We start from the raw sequence: 15,521 nt of genomic DNA on the forward strand, positions 1-15,521 counted from the left end.
AGAAAGCTATGAAATTATTTCCCATCAAGGTTCAGCATTAAAACATCCAGCCCACTGTTCTGAGAAGAGCCTGTAAATGGAATATATATCTTTGTGTTGACTGAAGTTAACATGTCTAAGATGCTTTCTGAGGATTCCAGTGTTTTATTCAGACTGTGGGTTCACTTTCCAACTTCACTTTTCAAAACAAGTCACATTCCTTCTCACTGAAGGAAACAAACCTCACTGAGCACACCTGTGTTTAGTTTGTTTTGGGGGACAATGTGGGCTATAATTTTAAAGAACTCTTACTGGTTTTTTGCATAGGGTTGGGACTCATCTATTTAGAAATCAATTGCAAGGAGAGTGAAAACAGATGTACTTGGGGCGGGGGCTAATGGGATGATTTTAATTGCTGGTACATTCAAGCAAAAAGGATAGAAAGCTCGTGAGGTTTATTTCATACTTTCCTCTCTTTTCCAGGGGACATGTTAATCTCACAATGCTAGGAGCAATGCAAGTTTCCAAATATGGTGACCTGGCTAACTGGATGATACCTGTAAGTTAACTATTTTTTTCTGATGACTTATGTTGGATTATAATGTTTATGAAGTACTAAGAAAAATATAATTGTTATGAGAGTACAATATAACTGTCAAAATTAATAAATGCTTTATAGTTTTCTTGTTTGAGACAGGGTCTTACTTTGTATGTAGCTCAAGCTGGCCTTGCCTTCATCCAGTCCTCCTGCCTCAACCTGTCAAGTGCTGTAATCACAGTCATCAGCTACCACACTTAGCCCTAATTTTAATAGGCAACACTGAAACAGTTTTGCCAACTGCCTACATAGTTGGGTGCTAGCAATAGGAAAGGTCAGCATTTTCCTTAAAAAAGCAGATTTGCAATATTTTAAAACTGGATTAAGTATAATCTAATGAAAGTAGGAAATAAAATATTACAAGTAAGATTCTATAACCAGAAAGAAAATGAGTAAATTCATTGATTTCATGGTAATTCTGTTTTTTGTTAGTCACAGTGGTTAAAAATCTCTTGGATGGTCATGTGACTACATAATCAACTGATCACTTCATCCTCTTACTTGTGAAATACCAATTTTTCATTTATTAATTACTTACATCAAGAGAGAGGCCTCTTGGCATTCATTAGCTTTGGGAAAGGGTTTGCAGCCAGCAACTTTCCTATAGCATGTCCATCATGTTCATGATCAGGCTGGTAATTTTGATACATGAATGGAAGCAGCGGCCATGTGTCACTGAGTATATGTTCATCATATCTATGGCTCATATTTCTTTTCTTGTTAGTGTGTGTTTAATGATTTCTGTATGTTTGTTTTTAGCACCAACTAAAAGGAATCTTGGAGATGGAAAAATGTGTCAGTGGTTAAAGGCATTTGCTTATAATCTTGTTAAGTAACTGTGATAGTGATTTTTTAATCTCCTGGGGTTTTTTGAATAATTTTTGGTGTGTTAAGTGCTAACAATGTTAAAAGACTGTATCAGCTTAGCTCTGTTGGTCTAATATTACCTGAAATATTATTTCGAATCTATAAGTTCTCAAAGTTGACCCTTCCTAGAAACCTCAGAGCTTTGAAAATATTAACAACTAGATGTCAGGCCCAGCCAGGCTTTCTGGATTAATTAATTTGGGATGTAGCCTGGACACAGGATAATTTAAAGCAACTTGGGAGAATTCAATATGTGATCACATTAGGAATCAGCACATTAAATAGTGATCATCATTCATTCATTCATAGTAATGTGTGAGAACTTGCCATGGACCAACCTGTAGTAAGAGCTTTTAGCAGATTCTGTATTTTATTGAATTGTCAGACAACTGGTCATTCTATATCAGCTATAGGTGTATGGTTGGATGATCTGAAGGTTTCAAAGCAATCAGTAAGCTCTCCTTAGCATCATACATACAGTGAGTCAGACTTATATAGATAGACTTACCAGTGTAGGGAGTCAGAATGTACTTCTGTGTGCAAAGATTAGGAAAAGCAATATGGGGTAGTAGTGGAGCATGGGAAAGCATGCATTTTGTTCTTTGCCCTTACTGTGTGAGTTGTCACAGTGCAAACTTGAACATGTCACATCAACTCTTTGAATTAAACATCCTCATTAGTGAAATGAGGGACTGAGACTAGAGTCTAGTTGTATGAACTTAGTGATTAAGAACAAGAACCTCTAAAAGAATAAATGAGTCACTTGCTAGCAGTGTTGCTAGCCAGCTGCCTACTTTTTATCTTTTCTGAACTGGGAATCACATCATTGCAGTGCCTGCCTTAATAGAACTAACTATATAAAGGAATGAGAAAGTACAAAGGACCTACTGCAAACCTTGACATGTGGTAAATTAATGGGTCATTATTTTGATAAAGAAGAGGGGGATCCAGGCAGAGAAGGAATAGGATTGGTGTGTGTAAGGGAAGTATAGGCTGAATATGTCGCTCAGCTAGTTGAGTGCTTGTCTATCATGCACAAACTCCTACGTTCAGTCACCAGCACCTCCTAAGTCAGGCATAGTGACGTATGCCTAGGTCCCACCTGGGCTGAGTTGAAGCCATGTGAAGTGACAGCCATGGCCTTTCCAATCTGTCTGTTTCTCTGGACGAAGAGCTTTTAGAGTCAGTTTGTACAGGTTCTTCCCTTCAGGGAACTTGGGCATCTTTGAATAAGAAACCAGTGCATGTGAGATTGGTTTTTTTTATTATTATAATTTAGCAAACAGTGGGACTAGAAGTTTTCATAGTGAGAGTGTGTGTTTTGTAATTGCGATGGTTAGGAAAGATTTCGATGTCTCTCATTTTTTTCAGTATCCCCTTAAGATTATTGTGAATGATTAAAGCACCCATGTTTGATGTTTTATAGTTAGTTATCTTAATATAAAATGGAGCTCATGAGTTTCCAAAGGAATGAGCCTTAGTTCTTGATGGTGGGGAGCATAGTGAAGTGACATCATGGTGATCCTAGAAAAGCTAAGCATAGAAAATGTACTTTGATCTGGTTCTGCTTTTTGGGGTAATAGAAGCTGGCATTGTTATTTGTGTTTGGTATTTCTTTTATTCTTTTGTAACTGATAATCATTTTTTACTTCTTAATATGTGATGAGCAGTGTATATGATTATCCTGTAGACTTCAGAGTCAAGGCCATGAGGCATGTAGAAGAGATCTGGTCTGTATCCGAGCTCCTCTTCTTATGAAACACATGATGTGGAACATGTATTTTTTGTTAGAATTAGGTGATAGGAAACTTGCAAGTGAATACTATAGCACTCTATAGCTAATGGCTACTATTTTAATCTTCTTTAATGCTTATCCCTTAACATTAGAGGAATACTTTGCATTGAAATATGCTGTTGCAGCTATGTCAATTACATAGAACTCAGTATAACCTGCTTGTCCTGTTTATAGTCCAGAGCCGAAATGAAAACCCTTTCAGAATGCGTTTGTTACTTTTGTTGGCTGTGGATGAGATGCTTTCTGCCCTCTTTATATGGTACAGTAAGCCATCTGTTTCTGTTTGTCCCAAAGACTTATGTTGATTTATAACATTTAGGTACATTTTTATTGAAAAATCTGACAGTCAGCACACTGAAAAGTTGAACTTTATTATATCATTTTTCATTGACTTTTGTCTTTTCACCGAGTTAAATATTTTCCAAGTGGCTGTGTGAGCCTTGAGTTTTCAGCATCACAGCATCAATCATCAGAATATAATACACATTTAGACTTTGTGGCAGCAAACGGTGTGGGTGCTATTTGCCTTACCCCTTAATATCTTCTTGGTTTGCAATGTTGGTCTCATATATACAGATTTTTAACAGTTCTTCCTTCATTATCTGAAAAGGGGAAATTTGACAACAGTAATTCTCTTCTTTGAGTTTGCTATTTAACATTACTATCGTAAAACCCCAGATGAGGTAAGAAAAGGTGGAAAGATGTTCAGCCAAAAGAATCTACATTCAGATCTGCTCTGGTGCAGTGCCTTCCTAATGCCTATTTTTGGAAAACAGCTGGTGTAGATTATTGCCTTATGAAGGGAAGCAGATGCATATGGTCAGCTCGGCGACCTGACTACTGAGAGCATGAACAGCTGCCCACAGGACAGGTGCTGAATATGAATGGCCATAGAGACAAGGGCCCTCACCTTGCATGTGGAGAAGACTGAAAGAAAGCATTATGAAGACAGAGGAGAATTGGACATTTTTGTGTTTGTCCCTCACATTGTTCATTCCTTGTGCATTTGACAGGCATACATAAAAATGAATGCTGTACTTTTATGTATGCTACCTGTTTGCATACCTAACATTGATTGGGTCCTCTAGACATGACAACCACTTAAAAGAAGCTGGGGCTCCAAGTTTTCCTAAACCCCCAAATGGGGATTTGTGTCCAAAAAACTGGGTTTTCATATGGCTTATTCATACTTTTCTAGATTTTGATTATCCCTCTCCCCTCCCCCAGGCTTTCTTTACTCAATCTCTTCCCTTGACCTCACTTAGGTCATTTTACCCCCACTAATCAGTTCATCTTCTTACATATATGTATGTAATATATATATATATTACCATTCCCTTAAGTCCTCCCCTCTCCTCCCTCCCTTAGTGCCCCTTTCAAGCTTACTGGCATCTGCTGCCAATTTTCTTTCCAACTTACTTGCAAATCAATTCTAAACATTTGTAGTTGGGATCCACATATGAGAGAGAACATGCAACACTTGGCTTTCTGGACCTGGCTTACCTTACTAAGTATAATCCTTTCCAGATCCATCCATTTTCCTGCAAATTTCATAATTTTGTTGTTCTTTGCCACTGAGTACTACTCCATTGTATAAATTTACCACATCTTCATTATCCACTCATCAGTTGAGGGACATCTAGGTTGGTTCTATTTTATAGCTATTGTGAATAGAGTGGCAATAAACATGGATGTGCAAGTATCTGTAAGGTAGTGAGAAGAGTGCTTAGGATATGGTTGAGCAAATATCTCTGAACTGAGTCATGGGACTTTTAGGGTAAATGCCCAGTAACTCTATAGTCACTCTTTGTAGGAGTCTCCATGTTGCTTTCCATAGTGGTTGTACCATCTTACATTCCCACCATCAGTGAATAAGAGTTCCTATTTCTCTGCATTCTCGCCAACATTTGTTTTCATTTGATTTTTCAATGCTTGCTATCCTCACGAGGTAAGGTGGAATCTCATAGTTGTTTTAATGTGCATTTCCCTGATGATTAGAGATGTCGAACATTTTCTTAAGTGTGTGTTTGCTATTTGTATTTCTTCCTCTGAGAACTCCCTGTTCAGTTCTCTGCCCCATTTCATGAGTGGGATGTCTGATTTTTTATTGTTTAGGTTTTTGAGTTCTTTGTAGATTCTAGAAATTAGGCCTCTGTCAGTTGTATAGTCAGCAAAAATTTTCTCCCATTCTGTGGGAAATCTATTGGCTCTGCTTAGTGTACATTTGTCTGTGAAAAAACCTTCTCAGCTTCATGAGATCCCAATGGTTGAGTGATTGTTTAATTTCCTGAGATACTGGGGCTACCCTGATACTATGTAGTGAATTCCAGGTCATCCTGGACTAGAGTGAAACCCTACCTAAAAAAAAAGAAAAGAAAAGAAAGGTTTTCAAATTTCAGAGATTTAGGGGAAATACTCTTTTTTTTTGGTCTTTTGAATTTAGATTTTCTTGGTGGTCATGTACATGATTGATTTCTTTAATGCTGATATTCAAAACCATTTTTAGAAATTTGTGCTTAGATTGCTACATTTGAATAATTTAAATATATGATCTTACTTATTTATACTCTAGAAAAAAAGGATTGTTGGAAATACTCAATTGATGGACAGTCAGTAACACATGGGCAGTCTTATTTGGAAATGTGAAATTATTGTAGCAAAGATTAGCTTTTGAAAGCCAACCATAAGGGGAAAATCATAAGTTAACTTATAAGAATGTTTTATTTCTTGGACAAAGGTGAGAAAACCCATAAAATCTACCACATACCATTTCCCCCAAAAAGCTTTGTATCCAAAAAAAAAAAAAAAATCAAATACAATTACAAGTTACTTATAAAATGATGGTAATACAACTATGTATCAAAATCTGTAGAAAACAATTAACCTCTATGCAGAAGAAATGGAGAGCCTTTGTTGCTTGTATATATATGTATATATTTCTCTGAAAGGGAGTATTGGCCTCTTCTGGCTTACTATCTTTTTTTATCTATATGCTGCTGGTGATGGGGAATTGTTGGAGGATTTCCAGTGCTCAGTGGTCCACACACCAGACTGTGTATCAATGTGCCTCTCAGGAGGAGTAGGTAGATCATGGATATTGTTAAGGATCAAACCGAGTCATTTGATTTCATCTGCACATATGATAGGATGACATGAAGTTTTTTGAATGACTTCACATTAAGTATGAATGACATGTGGGTTGAGACTGAGTGAACATGAGCTTCCATCTCCCATCTTACTGTCTTTGTAGACCTTCCCTGTCAGATTATTATATGCAAACTCATTATTATTTTACACTTGTCTTTCTTCCTTCCCCCTCAGCAGATACAGAATTTTCTCAGATCTTTTGATCTTTATTGAATCTAACAAATTCAGTGTTATTCATCTTATCACTTGATAACTCAATAAGGTCAAATATGTCAGATAACTGAAATAGTTCTAGTAATCCTTTTCCTTAGAGAATCATTAATAAACAAGATCATATATATTCAGATTACCCAAATTGAGTCAGCTATTTATTATCTGTTTGGCATATTTCTGGGTTAGAGTTATAGTCTACAGTATTGCTAAATAATTAGATACTGAAAATAAAATACACAAAGAAGACAGAAATAGCTGCCTTTTAAAAGACAGAGTTTTGGGCTGGAGGGATTGCTTAGTGGTTAAGACACTAGCCTGCAAAGCTAACAGACCCAGGTTTGATTCCCCAGGACCCACATAAGCCAGATGCACAAGGTGGCGCATGTGTCTGGAGTTCATTTGCAGCAGCTGCAGGCCCTGGCAGGTCCATTCTCTCTATGTGTTTGTCTCTTTATCTCTAAAATATAAATAAAAATAAAATTTAAAATTTAAAAAGACAGTGTTTTTCTTTTAAAAAAATATTTTCATTTACTTATTTGAGAGAGAAAGTGAAAGTGAAAGTAAGGATGGCTGCGTCCGGGCTTCTTGTTGCTGCAGATGTATTCTTGGCACATGTCCCACTTTGGACATCTTCCTCTTCGTGGGTGCTGGGGAAACTCAGGCTGGCAGGCTTTACACGCTAGTACCTTTAACCAGTGAGCCATCTCCCCAGCCACTTTTTTTTTTTCTTACTGCCAAAACTATGAAAATTGACACACTACTTTGGCACTGAGGAGGTTTGTCAGCTATCATATTTCTATCCTGATTGTTACTTCTGCTCATGATGATACAGGTTTTAAGAAATGTGGGGCTGGCGAGATGGCTTAGCAGTTAAGGTGCTTGCCTGTGAAGCCTAAGGACCCAGGTTTGATTCCACAGATCCCAGTAAGCCAGTTGCACAAGGTGGCACATGTGTCTGGAGTTCATTTGTAGTGGCTGAAGGCCCTGGAGCGCCCATTCTGTGTATCTCTTTCTCTCTCTCTTTTATACTATCCATATGTATAGTTTTGAATAACAAAACAAATTAATTCCATTTTATATCTAGTCAGTGAGGATACAGTAAAGAAACTAACTCCTTCCTGAATAACTGTATCTCAAAGTGATATCAAGAAAGTATGTTCTTTTCCAGTTACTGGGCTGAGAAAAAAGATAATTAGGTCTATCAATAGTAAATACCTTTCAGTATGCACCCTGATTGAAGTCTAGGGGCTCATATCTGACACCCAGTATGGTACTGTGGGCAACTCATGTCTTGCTTTGTACATAACTCACTTTCTACCTGAGAACGGGCTGTGTTATAATTCATTATTATTCACTTGATATGTAGAGACTTGTTCCTTTTCTGGGATTTCATTCAGCTTTGTCCCAACTTTTCTTATTATATCCTTGTTTTTGATGGCCTGCAGTTCTGATACTAGTCAGACATTTTGAAGAGTGTCCCTTAAGTTGGGTTTTCTGATGTTTTTTCCTAGTTAGAGTCTATTCTCAGCATTATAGAAGTCCTCCTCAAGCTTGGGTTTTATTGCCACTGTTTTCAAAGATTAATTCACTTTCCCCTGTCCAAGAAAGTGCTCTGGCTCAGTTGTCTGGAAAAATAAAAAGGGAGAAATTAATACTGTTTCTCTTGTCATACATCTTTCAAAAATATTTGTATGAAGTTCCTTGGAATAATTCTTTGTCTGTTTTGTTGTATAGAGAGTTCTTTGCATCTGCTTCCATTTCATTCCTGCAGTTCAAGGAGAAGACATCTTTCCTTTGGGTAGCATTTTCAGTTCCAAATCCACAAAGAAGTTGAATTTTTAATTTCTGGAACTGCTTACAGTCTGTGGTGTTAGAACCCTAGTCACTTCCCGGCGACTCAGGCCTTTAGCACTGTTTACAGAGAAGACTTTCACTGTCACCTTGATGAAGGCTTTTTTCCTGAAGGAGCCCAGGCTTCATACTGGCTCCAACCCTTGAGTCCTCATACACCAAGAGGCCCATCAGCGGTTCTTATAGTTCCAGAAGTGGTGCTTTCTCAGCAACCATAGTCAGATCTAGCCTCACATGTGAGAAGCACTGGGTCCCCATTTTACAGAGTGAGACTTGTATATAAAGAAAAACAAATAAAAAGCTCTTCAACAATGATCAAAGAGATATCAGTTTGCCATAAATGCTCACAGCTATTAACTCCCAGCAGGCTTTTCAGTCACTAAATTGAGTTGTGAGCTGAATGCAGAAGACATCTGAGGTGTAAACAAAGTAGTTTGTATTAATGTAAATTCAAAATGGCTTCATGTTCTACCACCCAGCCCTTTAATACCTGATTAATAGAGTACCTACATTTAGTATCTACAGCCTGTTTTTTTCCTACAATTTCTCTTAATTTTTTTTTATAAAGCCTTTGAATCATTTTTTACGTTATTTTTGATCTGTTCTTCTATGGATAAAAACACTGTTAGTAACATCAGTGTATTACTTAATAATGCTTTTTGAATACTGTGTCTCTAAGTCCAAGCCAGCTGTCAAAAGAAGCCCTGTAATAATTACAGAGGTTCTCTGTCATTGTCCTCTTCAGAGTGCTGCAAATGGTGGGAGATGATGGGGCAAGTATGCTTCTGTACATAGCTCTAATTCTCACGCCCTCTTTGAGGAATCAGAAAATAAAATTTCCTGATTACAAAATCATAGTGGTGATTTTATATTCATTGTGGATGAGTTGTTGAGGAGATGGATATATTATTATACATGCAGAAGCAAAAATGATTGCTACTTTGTCATTTGTACTTTAGCTGTCATTTTATAGTGACTATCCAGATGCTTCCTGAAAATAATACAAGCTTGTAAAACAATCATCTGATGTTAAGCAGGGTCTTTTGCTTCCCTGTAGGCCCTGTACCACAAGAATGTGTATTTAAACCAAGCAGATGGAATTCCTATACCTGTAGATCATTCCTGGTCACTGGGGGCACTTTAATGTAATTCTAACCCATTTCTCTTGGTGATCCAATGCAAGAACAATGATGTACTAACCCTTTAAATACAGCAATGGCACTTGTTCTGTACAATGCACAGGACCAGAACTTTATTTGTGTTATAATAATGCTCAGTCATTCCATATGGGAACAAGTGCCCATGTATGTACTCTGAAATACTTGTGTAGGCTCTTCCCATAGATGGCTTGTGCAGGAGGCCTGAGCAACAAGGTCCTCTCTCTCAGCCAGCTTGTTTGATACTTGTTTTAATCTCTCTAGTGCTATGAATAGATTCTACGAAAACTGAAACTACAGCTTCAAAGCAGAGCTAGAGTAACACAGTGGAGCTCTTGTTGTCCATTTTATTAACTCAGAAAGTAGATCAGAAAGCTCATCTGTTGGACTTAGTAGCAAAAAAATTACTCTTTGTAATTTGCATTATTTATAATAACCAAGACTTGATCACACATTGATTACCTTAGGAAAAGAAGATAGATTATTTGTATGGTTCTTATTCGCTTAGTAAGTACTTACTAACTTCCTATGAAAAGGTGAGTTAGTGGCCTTTCTAAGAACAAGGACAACCACTTTTGTATGTCTTGGTATTTTTTCTTAACTGGGAGTGATATTGAATACGTGTACTATGGGTGCCCTCTTGAATTGTATTTATTCTTTTATGAAATGAAGAAGTCAGTGTGATTAACACCTAGAATGGAGCTCACTTTTCTTATTTGAAGATAACTAATTTCTCTAGTAATCAAACCTCTTACATATCTGACGTTGCTTGAACATGCCCAACTGCTGGTTATGGGTACGGATGGTGATCATGCCAAGGAAGTAACTTTCATTTACACTAGGACTTTTGTTTCTTCAGGTTCATTTGCAAGCAACAATGTCTTAAAGAAACTTGATGTGATGTTGTTTCTGGTACAAAGGGATATTCACAGCTGTTTATGAAATAAACTTTTAATTTTCAAAAAACTCTGCCTAAAATTCAGAAATGCATATATGTCTTATCAACTAATCTCATGTGTAGCTATCAAAATATTTTAAAATTGATATATGGAGCTTGTTCTCTAATTTTGCTGATAGGCTTTTTCCTTTATCCTTCTAAAGGAAATAAATTTAACCCTTTGTGAATCCTTGAAAGATAATAGTGATGGCATTGATACTTCAGTTGCACAGTTGATACCATTCTGTGTCCAGAACAACAGCAGGCCTTCCATAACTCCAAAGATATTCAGAGGAAAGCATTTTGTACCCAGAGATAAGAGAGAGTATCTAGCACACATTAAGTAAATGCTTAATTTATGGTCACTGGATGAAATAGCAGGGTGGCTATCAGGTCAGGAAATGAGCTTCTGGAGACCTCGTGGAGTATAGCTCTCACTGAGAGGCGACAGGCAGAGGTGTACAGCTCAGAGGATTAATCCAGAGGAGCCTCAATTGAGTTTAACTGATGATGCAGCTCCTTGAGAGCAGAAACAAAAACCCATATAAAAATGAAATGTCAACTTTATTGCACACTGCTTTCTAATATTCCTTTCAAAGCCCATATTATGATGGGTAACTGATATTTATTATGCATAAGCAATTTTTTTACTTGCCTAGCAGTGGTGAGCATAATTAAATTTCTAGTTCCATGCTAGCTGAATTACATGATCAATTCGCCTGTCATCAGATGTACAATTAAGTCTATGAAAAGAAAATCATGGGTTGGAGAGATGACTTAGTGGTTAAGGTGCTTGCCTGCAAAGCCTATGGACCCAGGTTTGACTCCCCAGAGCCTACATAAGCCAGACGCACAAGGTGACACATGCACACAAGGTCATGCATGCGCACTAGGTGGTACACATGTCTGGAGTTCAATTGCAGTGGCTAGAGGTCGTGGTGTGCCAATTCTCCTCTCTCTTTCCCTCTCTCATATAAAAAATAAAGAAAATCACTTTTTGTTGGTTTTCAAAACCGACAATAATGCAAAAAACAGAAAAATATTCTGAATTAAGTTTTTTATACACTAAAGCAAATTGAAAATCTTTCATTGTCCCTAGCAGTTATAACCTATTTCTTTGGGTTTCAGCAAATGTTATTACCCATCTTTGATTGTCTCTCCCTGCTCTTTAGCTCGGAGCATGTTGAATGCAATGCTTCTTTCTTAGAGCAGTTTTTAGTAACTGGAAAGGCAGAAATAGGCCTATTTTCAGATTGGGGTACTGCTTCATGTCCTGGTGTGTATGACATTCCTCAGTACCCACATAACACAGGTTGCACAAATGCATACTTGAATTGCCTTAAAACATGTAGATTAGGGGCTGGAGAGATGGCTCAGCGGTTAAAACATTTGACTGGGAATCCTAACAACCCCAGGTTCGATTCTTCAGTACCCACGTAAAGCCAGATGCGTAAAGTGGTGCATGTATCTGGAGTTCATTTGCAGTGATGAGGCCCTGGCATACTCATTCTCTTTATCTCTCTCTCTCCTCTCTCTCTCTCTCTCTCTCTGCTTGCAAATAAATTAAAAAAAAAAAAACATGTTTAAAATGCCTTAATGGGCTGGGGAAATGGCTTAGTGGATAAGAGCACTTACTGTGAAAGCATGAGGGTTTGGTCTCCAGCACTCAAGTATAAAGCTGGCCATGACTACATACAGCTATAACTCCAGTCTGGTACGGGGTAGAGACTGGAGCATTGCTGGAGAACACTGGTGAGGTAGCTTGACTGAAAACAGCAGCCCCAGGTCCAGTAAGAGACCCTATCTTAAGGAAATAATGCAGAAGACTGACAGAGGAGGACATTCTCCTGTGGCCTCCACATACTTTCAGAAGGGGCATACACACCTGCACATACATGTGTATATGCTATATACATACATCACCACAAATATTATGCACATACATGCCAAAATGTTTTAAAATCATTCTATATATAAATTGTTTCTCATGACCAGTATATTGAGATGTAAAATAATCTGAATTGAGCCATTGTTATTTATGCCCTAATGATACAATATTTTAATGTGTTTTTAAAATATTTTTGTTCATTTTTTTGGAAGCAGAAAGAGAAAAACAGAGAGAATGGGTGCCCCAGTACCTCCAGCCACTGCAAACAAACTCCATATACATAAGTAAGCATCAGGCTTTATGAGGGCACTAAGGAATCAAACCCAGGTTGTTAGGTTCTGCAAGCAAGTGCCTTAACCACTGAGCCATCTCTCCAGCCTCCTAATTTAAATCACCTTTCACTGCAATGTCCAAATGTATTCATTTTACCACACTGTAAAATCCTTAAAATATTATGGTCACATTCAGAACCTGATTTGCTATTTCTTTTGATGTATAATTTAATATTTGTAATTTGAAGCATTGAAGTCTTAAATGTCAATGCCTTAATAGTTTTTCCTTTACGTTCTTTAGTAAATAGAAACAAAGCAGATGAAACATATTGAAAATACTGATTTTAGTATGTCTATTTTTCAGTGCTTTCCTTAATAATCATATTCATCTTTTGTTTCTGATCTCTGTCTTGGGAGCTGTTTCAGAGCAGGCTCTGAGTAAACACTTGTGCATGAAGGATCACATTTGGAGCAGTGTCTTTTTAGGAGGTGGTATGACTATGTCATAATGGAGCATGCCACATGCCTAGCTCATTTTATTGCAATATTCTTTTCATGCTTAAAATGGGGGTCAATTCTTAACTGCAAAAAGATGAGATGGCTATTAGCTGAACATCCAGCAGTCATCTCTTCATTATGCCAGCTGGAATACATTTTAGACTGAAGTTGCACTTTCAAGGAATGCATGTTTTCTGATGAGATTTTTAAAGAAGGCCACAGTTTATGTCACCCTGCTGTGGTTCACACATGCCCAGAAGCTCTTCTTCATTACAGGCCTATTTTCCTCCAGTATCACTTTCTCTCTGGTGATTTATTTAAAGACATATTTTTAGCCTTTCAATCTCCTTGTTTTATAAGCCTTTTATTTTGTATTGTGAATAGGTTGTTGAACTTGGGGAGGAAGATAAGCATGGGCGTGGGATTTGCATCCCTATTCAGCTGTTCCCTTAAGTTGTATTGCTGTTTGTCTTCAAAATCCACTGCAGTTACTCAGGTCACTCACTGACTTACTCCTTCATGGAGCAAAGCATCTAGTGCTTCTGTAACGGCAAAGGATGTGCTGGACGTTTGGGTAGAATGGTGAATGACCTTCTCAGCATGGTCACCTCCCTGAAGGAGCAATAAATGTCTTTGAAGAGGTCTGCTGAGCCTGGCTGTGCCCACTCATTTTGTAGCTGTACCAGCTGTCCTCCTGCACGGGATTCTCTGCTCTCCACCAACTCATCTGGTCACCACATCATCGTAGTCATTATGCTAGATGCTCTAACAAGCCTTCGCCTTTTATTGTTTTCGCACCCTGATTCTGAACAGTGTGATGTGGTTCAGGACCTGTGGGCTTTGCTACATATGGTTATTTAAGACCCCAGAAGGGAAGGTCGTCCACCTTCCAGACGCTGTGCACTCTGTAGAAGGCAGGGGATCATGACGAGTGGCGAGTGTGAAATTATCATGGGTCTGATCTGAGAAGTCACAAGTCCTCACCACCTCTCAGTGCTGAGCCATCTGGGCAGTGCACATTAGAATGCCTGGGAAGCTGGGCTGAAGCATAAAGATGCGTGTGCCTAGATAACTGTTATTTTTCCTGTTTTGTTTTGTTTTTATTCTGCCAATGCAGTTTAGAATAATTTATCTTCCTTCAGCAATTGATTCTGTCTCAGAAATCTTTTGAGAATTGAAATGGAAGGAAACATTTTCTTCTTTTTTCCAGTACAATGAGTATACTAAAAGAATAGGAAAACCAAATTCCCAAAGACTTTATTGATAATGGTTGAAATGCTATCATTCAGGTGACCTGCTCTTCTTTTTCACAATATTGTTTTTCCAACTGGTAAACTCGTTGGCTGAAATCCCTTATTGGCAATAAACAAAAACAAAAACAAAACAAACAAACAAAAAACCCCACACCTTCTGAGCCTCTTCCTTCCATCCTGCTTCTCCAGGCTTAGCAGTTGTGTTCTCTGTCTCTGTGTTCTGCAACTTGAGCAGATTGATGTTAGCATAATTCACTCATTGAGATACTGTGCTGAGATGGGGAAGAGAGGCTGGAGAGGAAAGGCAGGGAGGAAAAGAAGAGCAAAGCTGAAACTGATCTGAAATTATGTACTGGGTGGTAAAGTACACAGAAAAGAGATACTTAGCTATATCTTGGGTTAAGGTAGAAATGAGGAATGGTGCTTTCAGAGCAAGGGAATTTGGCTTAAGTCCTTTTGATTAATTATAGATGCTTTCCTTTCCCCAGACAACAAGTATTTTAAAGAGATGAACCTGTTTTGATGATCCTTAGTGTTGTATTGGCTTATGGGAGTGTTGAGGCAACAGACACAGTGTCACCTCAAAGGGGATAAGAGATAATTTTTTTCTGGGGCCAAATATAAGGGACCATGGCCCAGGAGTTCAGATTTAGGTTGCCCCAAATTCCATGTTCCAATGTGTTAACAATTGCATGGAGGATTGTAGTACAGAGCAATAAATAAATATTTTTAAAAGTGTATATTAGATGTATTTAAATTGAACAAGCTTCCCAGTAGTGTTTTTCATAAGTTTTTACCTATGTCATCATTGTCTCAATTTGCTTATGATGTACTCTATTTTAATAAAGGAATTTGGTTTTGGCTCAAGGCAATTTTTGTCACACGCTCTTGATTTCTTATTTTCTGTGGCTGCTGCTTCCTTGATCCAGTATTCACCCTCTTATTACCCAACCTGGGATGCTGTGTGTGGAAGTTGAGGCTGTTTGTATGCATCTGGGGTTGAGATCTTTGATAAAGGAGTTGTTTTCTTGTCTTCCAGGGCTCTGGAAATCTCGAACATTAGCAC

General features: G+C 37.9%; 1 protein-coding gene across 1 annotated transcript in view; it reads left to right on the forward strand.

Annotated features, from left to right (window-relative positions):
* Positions 1 to 15,521, forward strand: part of Oxct1 (3-oxoacid CoA-transferase 1) — a 126,507-nt gene that overhangs the window by 87,090 nt on the left and 23,896 nt on the right. Inside the window, exon 13 of the mRNA XM_045132692.1 lies at positions 463 to 538. Within this exon, the coding sequence (XP_044988627.1) occupies positions 463 to 538 (76 nt within the window). The remainder of the gene's footprint in view (positions 1 to 462; positions 539 to 15,521) is intronic.

This window comes from Jaculus jaculus, chromosome 13 (genome assembly GCF_020740685.1).
Source record: "Jaculus jaculus isolate mJacJac1 chromosome 13, mJacJac1.mat.Y.cur, whole genome shotgun sequence".
Classification (NCBI taxonomy): domain Eukaryota; kingdom Metazoa; phylum Chordata; class Mammalia; order Rodentia; family Dipodidae; genus Jaculus; species Jaculus jaculus.